This window comes from Melanotaenia boesemani, chromosome 19 (assembly GCF_017639745.1).
Source record: "Melanotaenia boesemani isolate fMelBoe1 chromosome 19, fMelBoe1.pri, whole genome shotgun sequence".
NCBI lineage: Eukaryota > Metazoa > Chordata > Actinopteri > Atheriniformes > Melanotaeniidae > Melanotaenia > Melanotaenia boesemani.
In genome coordinates, this window is record NC_055700.1 from 19,948,032 (window position 1) to 19,968,383 (window position 20,352).

Consider the following 20,352-nt stretch of genomic DNA (forward strand, 5'->3'; position numbering starts at 1 on the left):
TTTATAAACAGACAAAAGCAGTTTAATGTCAATTCTGAATGTAACAGGCAGCCAGTGGAGAGAGGTCAGGGTGGGGTGATGTGGTCTCATTTGCGGACTCCTGTTAAAAGTCTGGCTGCAGTGTTCTGAACGATTTGTAAGCAGTAGAAAGAAGACTGATTAATACCAGAGAATGGTGAATTGCAGTAGTCTAGGTGGGTGGAAATGAAAGCGTGGATGACTTTCAAGGTCCTTGAAGGTGAGAAATGGCTTGAGTTTTGTGATGGTGTGGAGCTGGAAAAAATGACTTTACTTACTGAATTGACCTGTTTGTCAAACTTGAATGATGAATCAAAGGTGAAACCAAGGTTTGTGACGTGAGGGTTGACTCTGCGATCTCTTTCAGGGTAATGTCTGATTGTTTGAACAGTTTATGTGGCTCTGTGCTGAAAACGTAACTGTTTGAGTACCAGTGACATTGCCCTAACCTTGAACCTCAGGGGATGTAGTGAAGGTAAACTCATCTGAGTCCTGAGCTGTTAATGTGCTTTCAGATTAAGCAGGAACCATGTGAGTTTCTGCATCTAGGATCTATTTAACATGCCTACACCAGACTAGGTTGGCTCCAACATCTATGGAGTATTCCAGACTCTTTGTCCCGCCTGCCATTTCTGATTTGAGCCTGTATAGTCTCTGGCAAGCACCTTTTGTCCAATGTTAAAGGTTTCTGTCTTAGTTTTCGTTGATTCTTTAGTGGACACTTGTTTATTCTGGTCATTTTTAGGTCTGGTTTCAGCAGGTACAAACGTGATCTCAGATTTTGTTCCATGAAGAGCACTGCAGGTATGCTGCCAGTTGTTGCATGAGCAGTGTTTCTGTATGCTAGTAAGAAGTTGATTTTCTGCTGCAGTGGCTTTATCTCTTTCCGGCTGGCTGTCATTGATTGCTTGAAGGACTGGATGAAACCTTCACCTTGTCCATTTGTTGCTCTTGAGGAAACACTGGAACTTTTCTCCAGTAAACTGATATCTGTTGTTTCTCATTAGCTGCTGTGGCAGACCTGTGCACGCATGCAGTGTTCAAAGAATGTTGACTGTGATGGCAGCTATGGTTTGTTTGACAGGAAAGATTTACAATGAGGAACATTTGGTCCATGAATGGCCCAGCATAGTCTACATGAATGCATTGCCATGGGGCAGATGGCCACTCTCAAGTGTCCTCCCTGGCAAACAGACAGTTGGTTTCAACGGGTTGAGTATGCAGAAAGCTGAGTGTCACTGCAGTTGGGCTTGCCATCATATACTTTGGAAAAGATTGGGTCTCAGTTTCTTGTTTCATCTGAGCACTTGTGATGAGTAGTGGTTCCATTTGTGTGAGATGGAACAAAGTAGGAGGATCAGGGGTATTTTCAGCATTGTGCATTTGTGGAAGACAAAAAAGTCCATCTTTTGTTCTACGTTTTGTCCCTTTAAATTTGATGGTGTAGGTGTGTGCATCTAGAAACAAAACCCACCACTGTAACTGTGCCATGATTGGGATACCTTTCTGAGGGTTAAATATGGACACTAGTGGATGGTGGTCTGTAATTAGGGTGAAGTGTTTCCCAAACAAATATTGGTTAAACTTTCTCACTCCCTACACTGAAAGCCTCTCTGTTTGTCTGTGCATAATTTTGCTTGGTTGTATTTAGGGACCTGGAGGCAAAAGCAATAGGTCGTTCAAAACCATCAGTCATTTTGTGTGACAGCACAGCACCGATGCCCTATAGATCAAAGTGTGTCAGCTCCTCCTCTGATGTAATGAGCTGCTTAGCCCTGTTGAACACCTCTTTTGTCTGTTTCCATTTGTCAATTTGTTCCAGCAAGGTGTTCGGAGGGTGCAAGATGGTTGAAAGATTCAGTAGAAACTTGTGGTAATGGTAATTAAGCCCAAGAATGAGTGCAGCTGACTCACATTTTCTGGTTTGGGTGCATTCAGGACGGCATCAATTTTGTCCTTGGTTTTGTGGAGTCAATGTCTGTCGATCTTGTGTCCACAGTACTCAATAGCATTTTGAAAGAACTCACATTTATTTTTGTTTGCCCTAAGACGATATTTTCCTAACCTGGCCAGTACTGCTGCTAGGTTAGCCAAATGAGTCTCCTCATCAACACCGGTAACAATTATGTCATACAAAAAAGCATTGTGTACCTGGAATGCCTTGCAGTACTTAATCCATGGCATGTTGCTACATTGCTGGAGAACTGGCGATGCCAGATACCAGCCTGTTGGATTGGTATGAGCCTTTATGTGTGTTTATCACCAGATACTTCCCAGATGGTTCCTTTACTTCCATCTGTAGATATGCCTGGGAAAGTTTGATCTTTGAAAAGTGCTTGCCACTAATGCAAATATAACCTCTATCCGCGGAAGTGGATACTAATCTATGCAGACAACTGGGTTCCCCTCTTGTACTATTGGTGTAGCCCAATTTGACCAGTCTATCTTGGTGAGTATTCCTTGTTCTTTCAAGAGCTGGGGCTCTGCTTCTAAATTGGGGCATACAGCATAAGAGACAGGGCGAGCCTTGTGAAATCTTGGCTTTGCGTCATCCTCCAGTATGAGCTGTGCTTTAACATATATATCACCCTGTCTCTTATGCTGGCCTTGGGTTGAAATGCTTTTGAAGCACTTCTGTGATCTTGAAGCTTTTTGGCTGGTTTCACTGGTGTTATAAGGCTGCATAGCAGGTTATAAGTTTTTGCTCCCATGACACTCCGTAACACAACAACGTTCCTTCCCTCAACTTCAGCTCAAGTCTCTCCATGTATGTTGTCCATTTCTTAGTGGTGTAATCAAAACTGTCCATTTGTCCAGCACCTCCCGTCATTTTTTCAGCGTCTTTATTAAGTGTCCTTTACTTAGAAGATGAATATTACTCATGCATCCTCTCATCCGTCTGCTAGCTTGACAGCTTGTTAGCATTCACATGGCGTGTGCAATAATGTGGTGTCTTTACTTTTTGGTCACATTAATGATAAATTCCCTCTCTCTGTCATCTGTTGCACATTGAGGATCCGTTTAAACTTGATGCCAGTTTGTTATAGTCCAAAAAACAGGACATTCAGTAGACATGACTTTGAGCAATTCAGGTTACAGATTAATCCCCACATTACCACACTTCATGTGCATCTGTTCAGGACAGAAAATAGTGCCACAAAACAATGTAATGCGTTTGTTCAGTATATAATAATTTATACATGTTGAATTGCCTTTGATAAAAATGACATAATCTGTGAGGTGCAGTGATAGTTCTCGAAAAGTTGCTGCCATTAGTTCTGTAAGCAATGATATCACAATGTGACAGTAAAAATATAAAAAAAGAAAAGTGAAGCAAATAAAAGAAAGACAAACTATGTAAAGAGTTTTTTTTTCCTTTAAAATGTAGTTAATTGTAGTGAAGGTACCAAATATACACCTATTGAGGGAATTTCATTAATACATTAATATGAACTTATTGCTAAGCTGATGTATGTGACTATGTGAATGTAAAATAAAGAAATGCTTTACGGAAAGGAAACATATTTAATTTAAATGATGCTTTAACAACATGGTAAATGATGGTTACATGCTGAGTCTTGTTTGGAAATGTTCCTATAGCATGCTTTTGAAATGGAAATTAATGTTTGTCATTAAATACTTACAAACATGAAACAATTTTTAATTACTGTACATTGGTTTAATTTTTTTTTCCGATTTAAATACAACTTTGCCCTCGGAAGTCCCATTTGTAATAGCATTAATTTAGCTGAAGTTATGCTTCTTAATGACCATAAACTGCAGAATTAACACCAGTTTAGAGATGTCATATTTCAAATGAAATATTTTTTAAAACCTGACACCGGTGCAGAAATTGACGAAAGTGAAAACTATAGTAGCAAACACAGCTCAGCATACACCAGCTAAACTGGATGTGGGCAGAGTTGGATGATTCAACCATGTGTCATAGCCAAAAATACCAAACAAAAGGCAACCACGTACCTTTAAAAGGACACCGATACTGCCCCAGAAGAAGCTCTCATTATTTACTGCACCTTCCTCTCAACGATTACCGCAATACTTTGGCGACAGTATGAGATTATTTCCTCAATTTCCCTTACAGATAATTGCCTTCCAACAGACTGGCCATTCTATTTAGTTTCTGATTAAAAATGGGTCCTTTAACAGCCACTTGGATGTTAATTGATGTCACTTATTCTCAACTTGATAATTTGCCCAATGGGGCATACAAGGTTAGAAAAATTGCCTTCCTACTGGAAATGCCTCCATGCAGTTTTAGTGTGAATGGATATTTGATTATTCAGTCCATTTTTGACTGATGGTGACACTCCAGAGATCAGCTTGACATCTCTCTTAAATTGAAGCAATATTCTTGGTTTGTAGGAAGTATATGGTATTTAAAGATCATAAATGGTGGGAACATAAACTGCACTTAGTTAAAATCTCTTGTGGTTTATTTCTTCTGTAACATGAATGAGGCAAAGCATCTAAAATTACAGATATTATCACATTTTGTGGCTGCCTGAATGGAGGAGTAACGCTAGTTCTGATGTAAGCTTGCTTAACTAAAGTTTTAATGAGCCTAAGTCCCAAGTCAAAACAGAATATCCCAAAGGAAAAACAATAATTATTCCACATCTGTGCTCAGTCCACATGCAGTTCTGTCACTTTTGGAAAGGGATTTTCCTCAAATCAAACTGGTAAACGAAATATAATTAGTGTGAAAATATATCAGTGATGGACTTCTCAACAGTTTTTATTCAAACTGAGGCTGCACTAAATCCAGCATTCAAAAACAAAAACATTACCTTTTCTCAGGCTTGGCAACAGTTGCTAGTTTGTCATCTGTGAAGACTGAGTTGAGGGCTCGGTGTAATCTCTGGAAAACAAGCAACACAATAGTTGGCGGTGTATTCTTTCACATGTTTGAATGTTTTTCTTTAATGGATCTTTTGTTTGTGTGGAATTTGCAGAAATTACAAAGGTGGTGTGTTTGTTTATTAGCAAAGTGTGAGATCAGTTAGTCAGTACCTGACTTGTGTGCAGCCAATATTTATAGCGGGGCTCTTTGACCCTTGGGATCACCAGCTTGTACACAATGTGCTCTGCTATTGTGGTTAGAAGAGATAAGGCCACACCAACACACAGCATCACAAAAAGACCAGAGAAATGCTTTATACCCATCTGAAGAGTCTGAAAAGAGAAAAGGAAAATGTTAGTGATAGACAGAAGAAAAAGATTAAAAACATGGACAGAAGAAAGTAGAAGTCAGATAATAGACACATTAGCTGTAACTAGAATTGTGCACGCCAAAAACACTTCTGCCCATCGAGGCAGAGATTCTTTAAGGCCTCTGAAAGTTGAAAAGTCTTATAAAGTCTTATAAAGTTTTCCACTAAAACATGACCTCAAGCTCTTTCTCATTTTCCCAAAGCCATTTACAAATTTTATAAATATTTACATATTTGCAAGGAGCGTTAACCCACAAAAAAACCCCACTGCCATTAAGGGAAGCTGTTTTCATAGGGGACATGTAGTGTTGGGCATTAATGTGTCAAATGAGCATGTTCACTGAATACATTCATTTTCCTGTGAACACAGAACTGAAAGCAATGCATTTGTAAATAAAGAGCTTGAACATGAACTAGTTTGGATTATATTAGGTCCTGTAACAGTAACTGCTTACATTTTCACAGGTGCTACACCAACTTCACATTATGCAACCCACCATGCATTGTGCACTCTAGAATAACAAACCAGCAATGCTCCTCAGCTACATCGGTGCAGGTGAAAGTGGAGGTGAAAGGAAAGAAGCTGCAGATGCAGCATGTGCATCACATGCTTATGTGCTTATGATATTTAAGGGAATATTATGTACTGTTTGCAGAAGATTCCAACAATAAAAATCTAACATTTCCATGCACGTTATGTCTGCCTGCACTTAAAAAGCAAGTTAGCATCACAAACTTCTAATTTGAAGAGATGTGGAGTTAAAGCATTCAGCCATATTGAGAGAATATCTGCAAGTCCTTGCCATTAAAAAAAAAAAAAAAAAACCCTGCGAACAACTCCAAATGACCGAGATTACTCTGCCTGTAGCCTTCAGGGGTATACTGCGACAGGTTAGTTGGTAAGTTACTTTCATTATCAGTTCTAACTTAAGACAACTGAAATGAACTGAACTTTGAACTAATTCAAAATTGAAATGGTGAACTTTAAACTGAATGATCTGAATTTTTAACTAGTTAATTTGAAGCATGAACGTGCACAACACTGGTGGCATATGTCAGTGCATGGCAGCAGGGAGATGTTAACTGTTTCTCAGATTTTGTCCAGAGCAAATTACTGCTGCTGGTATGTTTTCTCCCACTGCTTCTGTACTGAAATAGCAGAAGACTGGAAAGAAAGTCTAATTTATTATGCTTCAAGGCTTTCTCTCATTACTCTGTAGCCCAGCTTTGACAAAGATGTGTTGATTGTAGTTGCTTTTTATAAAGAATGGAGGTCAACACAGATACTGACTGGTCTGCAGTAACTACAAAGGTAACAAGTTCTGATACCAGCCCTGTGATGTGAAACACTGCCATTCTGTCAGGACCCGGGCTTCCTTACAATGCAGGTTGTGATTTAATTAAATATTTCAGCATTATTTGACCCACTGGATGAATGTTAAAGAGTTGCATCTTTTAACCATGACCAAAATCTTATCCATAACCCCACCAAGATGTTTTAATACCCAAATTGAGCAAACTCATAGTGAAGTGATTAAAAATTGCTGTCCCAAACTCCCAAACTATTTAAGCCTTTACTCCCCAAAAGTGTCAAAAAGTGAACTCATGACCCTGTAGGTAGTTCACTGGTGTTCTTTTTAAGTACCACTATGGATAAATACAAAACACTGCCTCCTTGGAGATGCTCTGACCCAGTCGTCTGGCTTTCATTGTCTGGTCCATATCGAAATAGCTCTAATGTTTGCTCATTATTACTGCTTCAAATGTCAGGAATTGACAGTTTGGCTAGTTGTTAAATATAACCAATATCTTGACAGACCCTTCTGTAATGAAGCAATCAATGTTATTCTCTTCATCTGTCAGTGGCTTTGATTTGATCACATTAAATACTGACATGTGCATGCTGTTGTTTCACTTTTAATGGAGATTTAACTAACAAGAAAAGTCTATCCAGAGAATGATTAGATGTTTGTCAGTTTGTGTTGCACAGACATCCAGGTGGTAACATAAGAAGCCAAAACAAAACACAAAAAAACCTGTTTTTAGGGTTTAAATGAGTAAAAGAACCACACAAATATGTCTATTGTGTCTATTGCACCGAGGCGATTTGACTTTGTCAAGAACCCCTATTTCATCAAATAAATAAATAAAAATTCTCTAATTTATAATGTACTCTTGTTGAAATTATAACCTTTGTGTTGTTAGGGTCGGTTTTGACTCAGTTGTAAGAATAAAATTATAAAGCAATAATTACAGCCAAAACTGAAATCATAAGTGAACTGGCAGTGAACTTGCAGAATGAACATTTAATTTAAACAGTTAAACAGTTAAGTAGCCACTCTGAAGAAGGCGGTGACGATTTGCTCGGTCAGCATTTATCTAGTATTCTATTGGCTGGAGGACGTTTGACAGACAGCTCATTCAGCAACCCAAAAGAGAGGAAAAAATATCCAAGAGCAGAAGTTTTAAAAGCGCAGAGAATATGTCTGAGTGTGATGGAAAGAAACAAACTTAAGTGCAGGAGATTTGAACCCGCAACTCTAAACTTGCGGAGAGGAACCAAGTTTTGAAAGAAAGAATGATACATTTGAGAGCAAGAAGGGACTTTTTGAGCATGAGGGCAGTTTTGAAGGAGTGCAATATGACATTTGAGCATGAAAACAAGAAATATTGCTCTCAAATCAAACAATTACGCTTTTGATTAAAGATATGGAAATACCCCTATATATTCTTTACTTCCTCTAAAAATGTTCTATCTTATTTCTTTGCTCGATTAGGCGTGATGCCAGTGCTGATGGCAGTTGCTGGCATGTGAAGCGGTGCAGTAAAGCAAAACACAGTTGTCACGTGATGCCCCAGGCAGGAAGACAAAGCTGTAAAGTGCAGTTTCTCAGCAACAGGAGGGCAATAAGGGCTCCAGGAATTAGCATTATGAATTCCAGGATGTCAGAATGAGATGCATCAAGTTTTAAGGTTGGAAGCGTATGTAGTATTGCTTAAATAACTTCAAAAAGTTAGTATGGTAAAAGGCTTACTTCCATCACTGTAACTAAATACTTCCATTCAAAGAAAAACTAATTTTCCAGCAGAATGGAAATAAGAAATATGATTAACTTTGAATTTTGAGATTATTATAAGTTGTTTATTAACTGTGCCGAAATATCAAATACAAAAATGTGATCATTTTGTCTCTTTTATGCTGCTCTTATTCTGTTTTAAATGCATCCATAATAAAAAACCTCTCAGCATTACGTCACAAATCAGCAAGTCTAACATCTACAAAAGTAATAAAACATTTCCTAACACACCACTTGTTTCAATTTCTAAAGACATACATTCATTCTCATAAGAATCTTTTTACTGCTGAGGTTGGAGCAACTTGTGATACAGCAGCAGTAGCAGTGATTGCATTATAAAGTCATGTTGGAAAAGAATAAAAGATGGATTAAATTCATCACTGCAGTATTATAACTTGGCAAGCTCCCTGCAAATGACATTTTGGAGAGTGGGAGTCGATGATTCTTTTAAAACTGGATGGTAGAGACATTAGTTGCACATAACTGCTGGGGTATACATTTGAAGAGCGAGAGAGAGAGAGAGAGAGAGAGAGAGAGAGAGAGAGAGAGAGAGAGAGAGAGAGCATTATCTTAGATGGACAACGTGGGATTGCTAAAGCTACATGACAATACTCTAATACTCAAGTTTAAGGTTGAAATCAGTTAGTTTCGTGTGCATCAGAACAACTTTCCAGGAAGTTGTGTTAAAATATTAACACATATTGTATTTAGGCATTTCTTGACAACCATCTCACACAACTTGTCTCACCCCACCAACAATACTGAATGATCATTTCTTACAAGCATGGTTATTTTTCACCATTAACAGCAAATCTTTGCAGCAAAAATCTATGTAAAACGTCCATAAAGCACATTACCCTAATCATTCTTATGCCTTTTATCAGCTATTAAAGCCATTTTAGTGTTGGATAATTGAATAATACACCATTTATTGGTATTGATTCTATTACTTCAAATGGGATCAACTCCTTTAGGTGACAGAAAGCTGGAGGGTTGCCAGAGAGTTTGGCTGCTGCATTAAAGTCAATCCATCAGATTTTTCCGCTTTTCCGAATCCCCAGGCTTAATAAAAGATTGCACAAAATAAATAAATAAAAAAAGTAAATAAAAACCGCTGAGCAGGACTAAACTGAGCCAGGCTTGTCAGTAATTCATATAGCTTGTATCATGAATTTCCTGCTGATGTTGTCCAGCTTTATTTTGACAGCACTGAATGCAAGTGTACGCATAGGTGATAAAGAGAGAACTTTAACATAATTTCAGTCTGATAATAAACACTTGATATTTTAAATATATAATCTATAATTTGAGATCTAGCAGTGGTCCATAGATAAAGCAAAAAGAAAAAAAACATTTGGTTTGTGCAGCTTTCTCTGCATCTTCAGGCAGACTGAGGTGTGATGGTGTAAAATGAAATTTACCCGGAGCAATTTAAATGTCTGTTGCTGTAGATAGCATCTACAGCATGTTTAGTTGCCCCCACATTCGATATCTCATTGTAGGCTTACTGAATCTGTGGCATTGCAATGTGCCACTTCTACTGTTGATATGATAATCACATGATGGTATTTAACCTTCCCTGTAGGCATGGAGGAGACGTTATAATTCACAGCTGCACACCTTTAATGTTTATCAATTGGATAAGAAACAGGTCAAAGTACCCTGCCTACAACAGCAAAGAAAATAGATTATAATAAACAGTAAAATACTGAAAGATAAAGGTGCAGCATCTTTACAGAGCCAGTAGCCACTTTGGGGGGCTCCAACATCACAGTTGGTAGGAGAAATGGCCATGCTGCAAAGAGAGCTAATTGCTGGGTAATAGCTGCACAGGGTCTAGATGGTTCAGGACTGCAGTTATGTGGACACAGCTTGTTTGGCAGCTGTAGGGTCAGAGGCCTTGGTCTGAATTAGAAAAGAGCAATTACAGTACATGGAGGTTGTTGAGCGCAGAGGAGGCATTTTGAGAGTATGGTCAGAAAATAGTTTGAGCTGAAAACTCAAATTCACTGTGGTGAAAAAGGAAAAGACACAGCTTTTCATTTATTCAGTTGACAGGAAAAGTATTTCCACATATCTATAGTGTTTTCAGTGTTTAATTTAATAACTAGATGGGCAGTTTATTGTTGTGTTGTGCAATCAAATAAACCACAGGAATAAGAATAACTTTATTTCTTTGACTTACCTCAGTCACGGCAAAACTGCGCTTCCCGCAGGGCACAACTTTGTACCATTTGTCATGCAGCATGTCCATGAAGCCATCTGACTTGTACTGGCTAACAAGCTCTGAGAAGTTGGAGGTGAGCGGAGAGTTCTGAGGGAGACCAATGCCATACCCTGATAGTGGACACAAAAACAAAACAGAGACTCCTCAGTGATTACTCTTCTATCAAAACAGAAAAATAATATTTTTTTCTTTTTACTTCATCCTCTCACTGGATGCTGCTGAGCAGAAACCTGGCCATGTTGACAACATTGCCATTTCTTTGTAAAGAACATCATTTTCTAGAACAAAGCAGGCACTTGGCAATGCAAGTGCATCTCCGGATGTCCAAGCATGCCAGAAAAAATGTGACAAATTCTGCAATAGCCAATTACAAAAGTACCTTGCCTACACTGATTGATTTGCATTGTATCCTGAAGGCTTAAGGGTGCATTAAGTAATTACCAACAGTAGAGGAATCTGGGGCTGTGGTTGCTTGTAATGGAAGCAACTGCCATGGGAACATTTTCACTGTGGGAGGAAGAGGCTTGCTAAATGGACCAGAGATTAACAGTAGACTGTGAGAAAGTAAGCTTTTGAAAGCCAGATTAACTACTGTGCAAATGTTGAGTGATTGATATTGTTAAATTTAGGGCTGTTCTGAAGCACTCGTGGTCAGTTAGTCTGCACTCATGCACAGAGACCTCCTAAAATCAATTCATAATTGAGAGATACAACATACTGGATGTGAATACTACTGGAGCCAGAGTAGTCATGAGTTCAATATGTTCTTTATTAAAACACTATGTTGTTGAAGGATACATCTAAGAGGACACACCACACTAAAAAAAATATTGATTCACATTCTTTAAATGATATGTTTTAATTGTTCAGTAAGGGGAAAATAATATGGTAGTTTCTCTGCTTTTGATCCCAAGGGGAGCAGTGCTTAATCCTCAAGTTTGACTATTCCTTATACAAGCATAGTTCACAGCTTTAAGTTTGTAAGCTGAGAGAGGCCTCAATTATGTAACATTTGTAATGTCATTATTTCAAGATAAGAATTATTTTGTCCACATAAGTCAATGCATTTTGTGTCTGGCCTGTTGTTTAAACTTATCTGTGCCTACACACACCACTGTTGGTGCATTAAATACATTTATTACCATGAAGATCTTAATTTAATATTATAGGCCCTACCCAACTGGCATGACAGCAATAATCAACATTTTCAAGCTCATCATAATCAACTCATGATCTCCAGAAAATAAATCTTGTTTTCTCATAGTAACTGATTATTACATGTTGTGATCTTGAGAAAATAAAGGATAAATTAATTTAATATAATGCATAAACAATAATTACCTCATGATTTCCAAACAGCAGCATCAAAATAAATTATTACAGGTGAGACAGTTTTCTGCTTCTGTATTTATGTCACATACTCTGTGACAAAAAATTTTCTTACATTTTGCAAAATAGCAAAACTTATAGAAACACAGATCGATAGCCACTGGTTTATTTGATCTCAGCAGAGGAATGAGCCCTGGCAGGCAAATGAATAATAGTCATCCAATGTGTGGCTGCAACAGTGGAATAACACTTGCAGATGCCAATCAAGTCAACTAATACCAGTTCCTCACTAGAACTTACTGAACATGTCTAAGAGCTGAGCAAACCTCCAGCAATTTCCACAGACCCATAAGAGTGGCATATTTTCAAATGCTGTCTATTCCATTCTATGTGCAATTAATAGGCAGGTCATTTATCACATTCTAAAGATCCATGCATTACCTTCTATTGCAAAGGGTTTTCCAACTGTTAGTGTTTTACAGTCTGCATCTATGGAGACCTCATAGTCCAGCAGAGCTTTGTCCATGATGAATGCATCCAGTTTCTGGGGGTCGGCTCTGTAATTGTACAGCAAGAAGATGCACTGTGAGTGAACTGAAAAAAAAAAACAAACAAACAAAAAAAAACTTTTGCAGTAGGAAAAAATGTAATAATAAAATAAATAGTGTGTTCAGCAGTGATGTGTAACACACCAGTTGTGTCATCTGCACTGCTCTATGAATACAAGTATTGCCATACTGCTCAGGCTAAACAATAATCACTGTATTTCATTGCTGCATTGCAGCAGAGCTTAAGACAGAAAGAAACATTTAAGTATTGTGATAATCTCTGGCATTTGAGATATTTTTAGGAAAGTAACAAGACAAAGATACATTAACATAGTATTGTTGGTTCTTTTTCAATCAGTCTTTCACATTAGACATGCAAAAATAGCATTTACTGCTTCAAAACACAGTAAATTAAATAAACTTTAGTTTATCAATACTGTGTGTATACCCTTTTCTACACAAAAACAGGTATTTATAAAGGAAAAATCACTGGTGATATGCACATTTTTAAACCATATGAGTACAATACTCTAGAACGTTTTAAGCCACGGTGAAGTGAAAATAGAAAAAAATTATATCAGTTATTATAAGATATTCTTATTTAGTTGTTGGTACTTTAAAAAACTTTAGTCATGTGCATCTTAGCAATGGATGGCTGCTTTAAGGTTGTTGAAAGAAAATGCTCATTTGACTTGAGAAAGAAAGAAATATTTAGAGATTAGTTGTTTTCTCTCTCACAAGATGAGAGTCGGCTCATTCGCTGCTTAAGACATTGAAATGCTATCAGAGAAAACAACCAAGGTGCTGTGCTTCATTGTACATTTCTTTATCCCTCCTGATCATCTCCAAACAAGACTTGACAGAATGAATGGAGTTCCAGGCATGTCCACATCTGTGTGTTTGTCAGTGAGTTATTAGTCATGGTGCCACACATGCATCGAGATCCTGGGCTACTAATTCCTTCTACTTCTGTCCTTATGACACTTTCCTCACCTTACTGTACACAATGAGAACAAATAATGACAGAAATTTGCTTTCATTCAGTTTGTTTTGGTATTAGTAAACTGTTTATGCTTCTATTTTATTTCATGGATTCTGATTAAATAGAAAACCATTTGAATTGTCCTTCACAGAGAATCAAAGCTCCGATAAATGATAAAACACTGACTGTATAAACAAAAAGAAATTGACAAAGTAAAACTTAAATCAATGAATAATGCATGGAAAGCAAGTTGTTTATCTTCTGGATTTGTAGGTGCTTTGCAAAGCTATTTAAAAAGCATCTTACCACATTTACTGAAAGTGGGATGTAAATGATTCAACAATCTTCTCCCAACCTTTCGCCTTGTCTGAATCTCACATTTCTCTCAGGCTGGCCTTGTCTATTTCTTTCAGGGCCTCAGCTGGCCACCTGCCAGTATAATCATTGCCTGTCTACAAGTTCTGCCAGTTTATTTGTATTCTCCACAAGTCAGTTATACAGAGGTGAGATTTTAAGTCACATTGCTCTCAGTAAGACCTTTACAAATGAGCTCTAAGATGCCCTCGCTGAAAGCCACAGCCAATACTTCAGAGACTCTTTCAAGCTTTACTTATGTTTCACTTTTTTCTTTTTTCAAGGACAGTGCTTGAAAACACTAAAACCTTGCTCTGTGCTTCAATCATAGGTGGGTTTTTATTATTACAAGTTGAGGCAGGATGCTGCTCATAACCTTGGTTTTGAATGTTTATTATGACCACAGCATGCACTCAAAAAACTGGTTCAAGCCCCTCTTTAAGGTGACACATTCAGATTTAATCCAATTTACCTATATTTAACAGTTAAATGTTACTATATTTATACTTAATTGGTGTAAAGTAAAATGATTTCATAGCAAACAGTCTCAGATTCATTAACTCAAAATTATTTAAAATGTTCTTGTGCCCGCCCCCGTGCGCATGCGCATGTATAAGTGCTCTCGCGTGAACCATTTCCTCTTCCGTTTTTTTCCGCCTCTACCTGAAGCAGTGTTTTGGACCGCCACATTTGAAAATATACATCAGTTTCTGGTAAGTGTATAACTTTAAGTTGTGCCGAATTAATGTTTGTACTATGGTATCAGCAAAACACAATATGTGAGTTCACAGTAGCTTTGTATTACTACCGTAATTGTGGAAAAAACGTGACTTGCATTTCATTTTTCCTGTTTGAATAAAGGCGGACTAGCTCGCAAATATCCGCCCGTTGCTGATTGTTAGCATCTTTCAAGCAACATAAAGATTACTTTACAAAGTCAGGAAAATTTTATAAATCGAGCAATTTGGCTCCTCATTCTCTACTGTAAGAAACTGTAATAAAAGCACCGTCGCGTGTTGTAGCGAAATCCAGGTGAACTGTAATGGCTCAGTGCACCAGTTAAAAACGGCTGAGGACCAAATAGTAGTTTGAATATGAGCGCTCATTTGCAGTCTCGGTATGGCGTACCAAACACGTGAACTCGGCCTGTTTGAAATCCGGGGGCTCGGTTCTCTTCTATTTTATCAGTGGTGTGTTTAACAGCTCGTTATTGGCAATATGTGAAGGTATCTGCGGGGGATGTACAGGCGGCTTCGGCTGCCTCAGTAAAGTGCAGAGAGACCACACCGCTGAGCGTTGTGAATTGTCTCGCCATTTAGCAACCTCGCAATTATTTTCTCCCTTATTCAGAATGAGTGTCTACAATGAAGTGATTGCTAATGTACATGGTGCACACTGATGTGTTTTCAGGGTACCAGAGTTAATCCATTTCTTAATAACTTTAGATGTGCACCACATCAAGTCAAATTGTTATTTTTGGTTCCCATCCCACATGCTGGATGAAGGCTGGACCTCTCTGTATCGATCTTTCACTTTTAGCAGCTGTTGCTTTCATTAAATGTATGTCAGATTTAAGTACCGATTTTGCGCCAGTAATCCCTTATGTCATGTAAAACTGTCAAAACTACTGGGCCACATTTGATGCTCATGATCGAGGAGTTCAAGAGCAGGTGGCCTGCTCTGTTCCAAGAAAATGAAGCAAGTGAATTTGCCGTTCTTAGTATTCTTAGTGTTTTGATATTATTGATGTTAATGTACAGTTCTGAATGTTATTCCTCACAAAACTATACTTATTGAAAATGGGATTTTTATGTAATTAATTAGCTACAAATTAGAATCAAGTTGTCAGATATTTGTTTTTTGAAATGTACTTAAAATAAATAGACTTAACTCGGCTAATTTTTTAAAAATGTATTTGTCAGGTGAATGCAGAGTTCATGCGGATCACTACCAAGCCACTCCAAGCAAAATTTCTGTCTCAGCTGGATAACTTTTCAGACAAGCTGACACAGATTTTCACGTCCAAAGGAGGATTGAAAGGGCAAAGGATAAAGAATACAATGGCAATCAATGATTTGGTTAGTATAAATAATAGATGCATAATGTAAATGTTTTTTTTTTTATTTAATTTTTTTTTTTTGGTACATTGAATGTCTTGGAAGTATCTCTTGTTGAGCATGTTAACTAATTGTTTCTGAGGACCTGTTTTTAAAGGTGTGTTAATCCACACAACCTTACGCACTTCCATTGATTTCCTCTCTAGTTTACTTAAGTAGCCATGTTTAAATGCAAAAAAATTCCTCATACAAATGTCATCATACTCGCCTTAGAATAAATGTTTCTATCATCCTTGCATTAGTGCGACGACATTGACATAAGGAGGGAGAGAATTCTCAAAAGCTTGATGATCTACTTAAACGAAGATCCAGACTCTTTCTTCAAGGAATATTTGGTAAGTTTATTTTACAGCTTCAGAGAGCCCATCCCACACCAAAATATTTGATTAGATGAGAACACAGTATGTCTAGAACCTCAAAAGTACTAAATACCCGACACTGGAGGTCACTTTAAAATGATCAGGCTTTGATGGACATAAATTGTGGTTTACTTCGGAAAAGACAACTTGGTTAGATAAAAAGATAACTCATAGATGTATTAGCTGGGTTTCCCCCAGTGTATTATAAGCCTGGTGGAGGCGTCATTTGTTTATGTGTTTATAAATGCTTTTCTTTTCTACACCAGTAGTGATAGCAAAGGTTTATTCAGCATCTCTGGTCAGATTGGTTGAAGCACAATAGCGGCACCTTGTAGTCAATACGACAACATGCAGGGGGTCATGATGTCAGGTGTTGCTGCCTGTCTCCACCTCTTTTCCTGGTAAAACCTATGCCAAATAGCAACATGCGACAGAGAAAGGGTCTTGGACTCCTTTTTTTTTTTTTTTTTTTTTAGTTGGAGGAGCAGAGCTGCCATTAGCCAACCTCGTGAACGTTAACCGGGCCATGGCTAAATGAGGCTTAGCCAGCTTCAGCTACAGGACTTTAGCGCGTCATTAGAGCAGCTTCCTGGAGCTACGACAATAAACATCAAAGTGGCACGGTTCAGAGGTGGTTTCAGCTGTGGAAAAAGTGGAAAAGCGACTAGAGTGCATTCTGTGAAAGTTGCACTGTGCAGGAAAGGAAAAAGAAAACTGGTGTAGCCCGTGTGGAATCCTGAAATGCCGCACGACAGCAAAGAAAATGTTTAATTTCTGCTTATTTTCACATCAAGCCATGAGAAGGACGCTCCTTCTGTAGAGGTGCGCATCAGTTGTAAATGTCTAGAACACACTGAAAATAAGAGTTCTTACTGCAATAAACTCAGAAGAAAAACGAAAAGCTGTGCGCAATCAACGCCAGCGAGAAACACAAGGAGCCTCAACCAGGGTCTTCATTGAAGCATGGTTACTCAACGTACTGATTGGCACTCTGCACCATAGCACAGGCATTGAGATGCAGCACACAAAAGCAAAAATTAAATGGTCAATTATATTCATTACACTGACTAAAATTAATAAACCAATCAATAAATGTTTCTTCTCTAATGTTTTTCATGTTCTAGACTATTAATCACTGAAACCTTTGAGCCAGTATTAACGTGCAGCACAATGCAATAACTGGTGGGTTTAAATGCCTTTAGTGGCTGGAAAATATGAAATAACCCTCCATACATGTAACCTTGCTTGATCTTGCAGAAACTGTCTGTAACTAGTTCTACAGAGTTCAGAGTTAAATTATTAAAATGTATATTTTGTAGTGGTGACAAAGTTTTCTAAACACTTCTATAAAGTAATGGCATGTATCATGGTACCTTTTTTTTTTTTAGATGGAAAAGAGGGCCAATTATAGATCCCACCAAAATGTTAAACAGAAGTTGTTTAAATATTTTGTTAATAATGACTTACAACATCACATTCTGTCAACTTAAACTTGTTTATTTATTTTACAAAAACATGGTGGGCCGGTAATCAGTTGCCCCAGCACCACCTGCACGAGGTTTCAGGGGGAAACCCTGATTTGTTTTCTTATTACAGTTTGTTGTTTTTCAGATCTCTTCCACTGAGGATGACATTTCAAGGAGCATTGCAGCCACAGTCATGGGTATTTACACTATCAGAAGAGACGGGATTCAGGAGCCAGAGGATGTTGGTGTTGTTATCGAAGGTGTTAAGGTCCTGACCAACCTCAGTAGTGTCATCAAGGCATTCATCTTACTGTTTGGATTGATTTATGCCCTTGATCTGAGTTTTCCAGATGACCTCAAGTACACCTTTGAGTTTTGTCAGAAGCTCATAATGAACTTGGATGGACACAAACTGAATGTAAAAATACAGCAGCTGAAGATCAAGCTGTTTGCTTAGGCCTTTGTGCTTGAGGAAATGGATATCGGACTGAAAAACATTTTAATCCCCCTACCCAAATCCCACACAAAAAGAACTCTTTGGGGTTAATGGTGTTCATGTTCCAATTTAAACTTGCTGCCTGAGTGATCTCACTATTTGAAGACAGTTCATGGATGCCTTCTCTTCTCATTTTAAAAGCACTTAACTAAATCTTTGTGCAGGATGAACAGACTTTAAGAGTGGAATGGATTCAATAGATTTGGACAAATTTAAACTATGCATCCTCACTAGTCACTGTGACACTTAACTGTAGCCATCATTTGCTTTTAGTCCCAACTAAAGCTACTTTGCCCCTGCCACCTGGTGATGCAAGGACTGTAATGGACCCAAAAATGATGCAACACACAAAAAAGTGCAAACATTTTTTTCACATTGAATTTGTAATGATTGAGTTCTATTGATTTGTAATTTGTCTGGTCTAAGAGACTTTGTTTTTCCATTTTCATTTTATCTCTTTAAAAGCTCACGTCTTTGATGCCAACCATTTGTGTCAGCGGTTTCAATGGTACATCTGAGTCTATCTCCTTGTGATTGCAAAACTGTTCCTTGTTCTGTATTTCAGTACCACCACTTGGAAATCTGAATTGGTTCGAATCAAAATTAGTTTTAAAAGTTGGCCATAATTTTCTTTGTGGCTTTTTTGGCAAGACTTATTTTTACAGAAAAAGCCTCCAGAACACTCAAATATGTTTTTGTATGGTACAAATGTTCCATTTTAAAGGAGTAATCGTTTTAGTACATACTGTCTTCTGGGGAGTGCCTTGAAATTTGCTTTGGACAGATGGCAAAAATTAGAAGTATAAAGAACATGTATAGCAACCTAAATTGTTAAAGGTTTTAATAGAGCAGTTTTTTCTTAGGAAATAGTACAACATTTTAATAATGTCTATAATTGTATTGACCACTAAAGCCAAGGTCTGGTTATAAGATTTTCTGATTTGTTATTGTTGAAACTGCACACCAGCTCTGAGAATTTTGGAATTTTTCTGCCCTTGTCTGCAAGGAAAGGTTTGCTGAGTCCTAGGCTTTTTTCTCTCGCTCCATTTTTGTATACGTTTCTGGATATTGAACTCATTGAAGGCAGCTCAGTTATATTTATTTTAATAACTCTTTCCCTACCAAACAAACCACAGTTTGGTCATTGACTGTGAAGTCTATTGGAGTCTTACAAAACATCTTTGGTGTTTTTTCAGTTAATTTTGTCCACTTTATTTCAAATCTTGACCCTTTCTTTGACATGTGAAAAGATGCTTAAAACCTTGTATTGTGAAACTGGTTTTAGTGTTAAGCACTGTATTTTATCGAAAAATGGTTTATATGTTACAAATTGAAGTTAAAACTGTCAGGATGTGCATTTTTATGTATTTTGAGTTTTATACTCCATTTTGCTTTAATATTTTATTTATTTACATATTTAATTATGGTGTGTTTTTTTTGTTTTCTTTTTTGTTTTTGTTTTTTTCAAATTTTGAATAATTCATTAGTTTTATATAGTCATTGATGTTTTCTCACTTTAACTTTTATAGCTTACTTCACAGTTGAATTGTACGTATTCAAAGCATAATGTTTTGAGACGTAAGAATGCATTTTCCATCTTTATTAAAGTTTTAATAAAGTTGAGTTCACCAAACCAAAATGTTTTTAATGTCATTATTGATATAATTTATCCTCCATTGAATTTATTTTAATTGAGTTGGTTGAACATAAACCACTTATACTAAAGAAGTGAAAATAATTTAATTCCATTAAATTACATTATTTTGAGTTGAACTAACCTAAATCACTCACATCTATTATATATAATTATTTCAATTCAAAGCAATTAAAAGAAAATTTGTTGGACTAACTCAAATTTATTACATTGTATGAATGTAGATTGTTTGAGTTCACCCTACATATATTTATTGGATGGAAAAACTGCCCTCAATTAAAATGAGTTCTTCCAATGAATTATTTTTTTGAGTGTGGTCTCCACATCAACCTGCTTGGGAAACCGGTATAAAGAGAGAGAGAGAAAGAAAAAACAAACACTTCCAGGTGGCATAAATACATAGATAGTGGTGTGGTGTTATTCAGTGTTAAATGCACCAGTTCCTTGATACTGAGTGTTAGCAAGTGATTTGGGGGAACTCTTCAGATTATAAA

At 37.3% G+C, this 20,352-nt stretch overlaps 2 protein-coding genes across 2 annotated transcripts in view; one reads left to right on the forward strand and one right to left on the reverse strand.

Annotated features, from left to right (window-relative positions):
* grin3a (glutamate receptor, ionotropic, N-methyl-D-aspartate 3A) overlaps positions 1-20,352 on the reverse strand; it is a 70,506-nt gene that overhangs the window by 12,764 nt on the left and 37,390 nt on the right. The window contains exons 6-9 of the mRNA XM_041970625.1: positions 12,324-12,439; positions 10,512-10,663; positions 5,050-5,211; positions 4,827-4,897 (exon numbers count right to left, since the gene is read on the reverse strand). Coding sequence (XP_041826559.1) covers positions 4,827-4,897; positions 5,050-5,211; positions 10,512-10,663; positions 12,324-12,439 — 501 coding nt within the window. The remainder of the gene's footprint in view (positions 1-4,826; positions 4,898-5,049; positions 5,212-10,511; positions 10,664-12,323; positions 12,440-20,352) is intronic.
* Positions 14,206-19,843, forward strand: LOC121630361. The gene is made up of 4 exons (XM_041970627.1): positions 14,206-14,479; positions 15,689-15,844; positions 16,126-16,218; positions 17,854-19,843. Exons 1-4 carry the CDS (start codon positions 14,369-14,371, stop codon positions 18,163-18,165), a joined length of 672 nt encoding a protein of 223 aa, XP_041826561.1. The 5' UTR covers positions 14,206-14,368; the 3' UTR covers positions 18,166-19,843.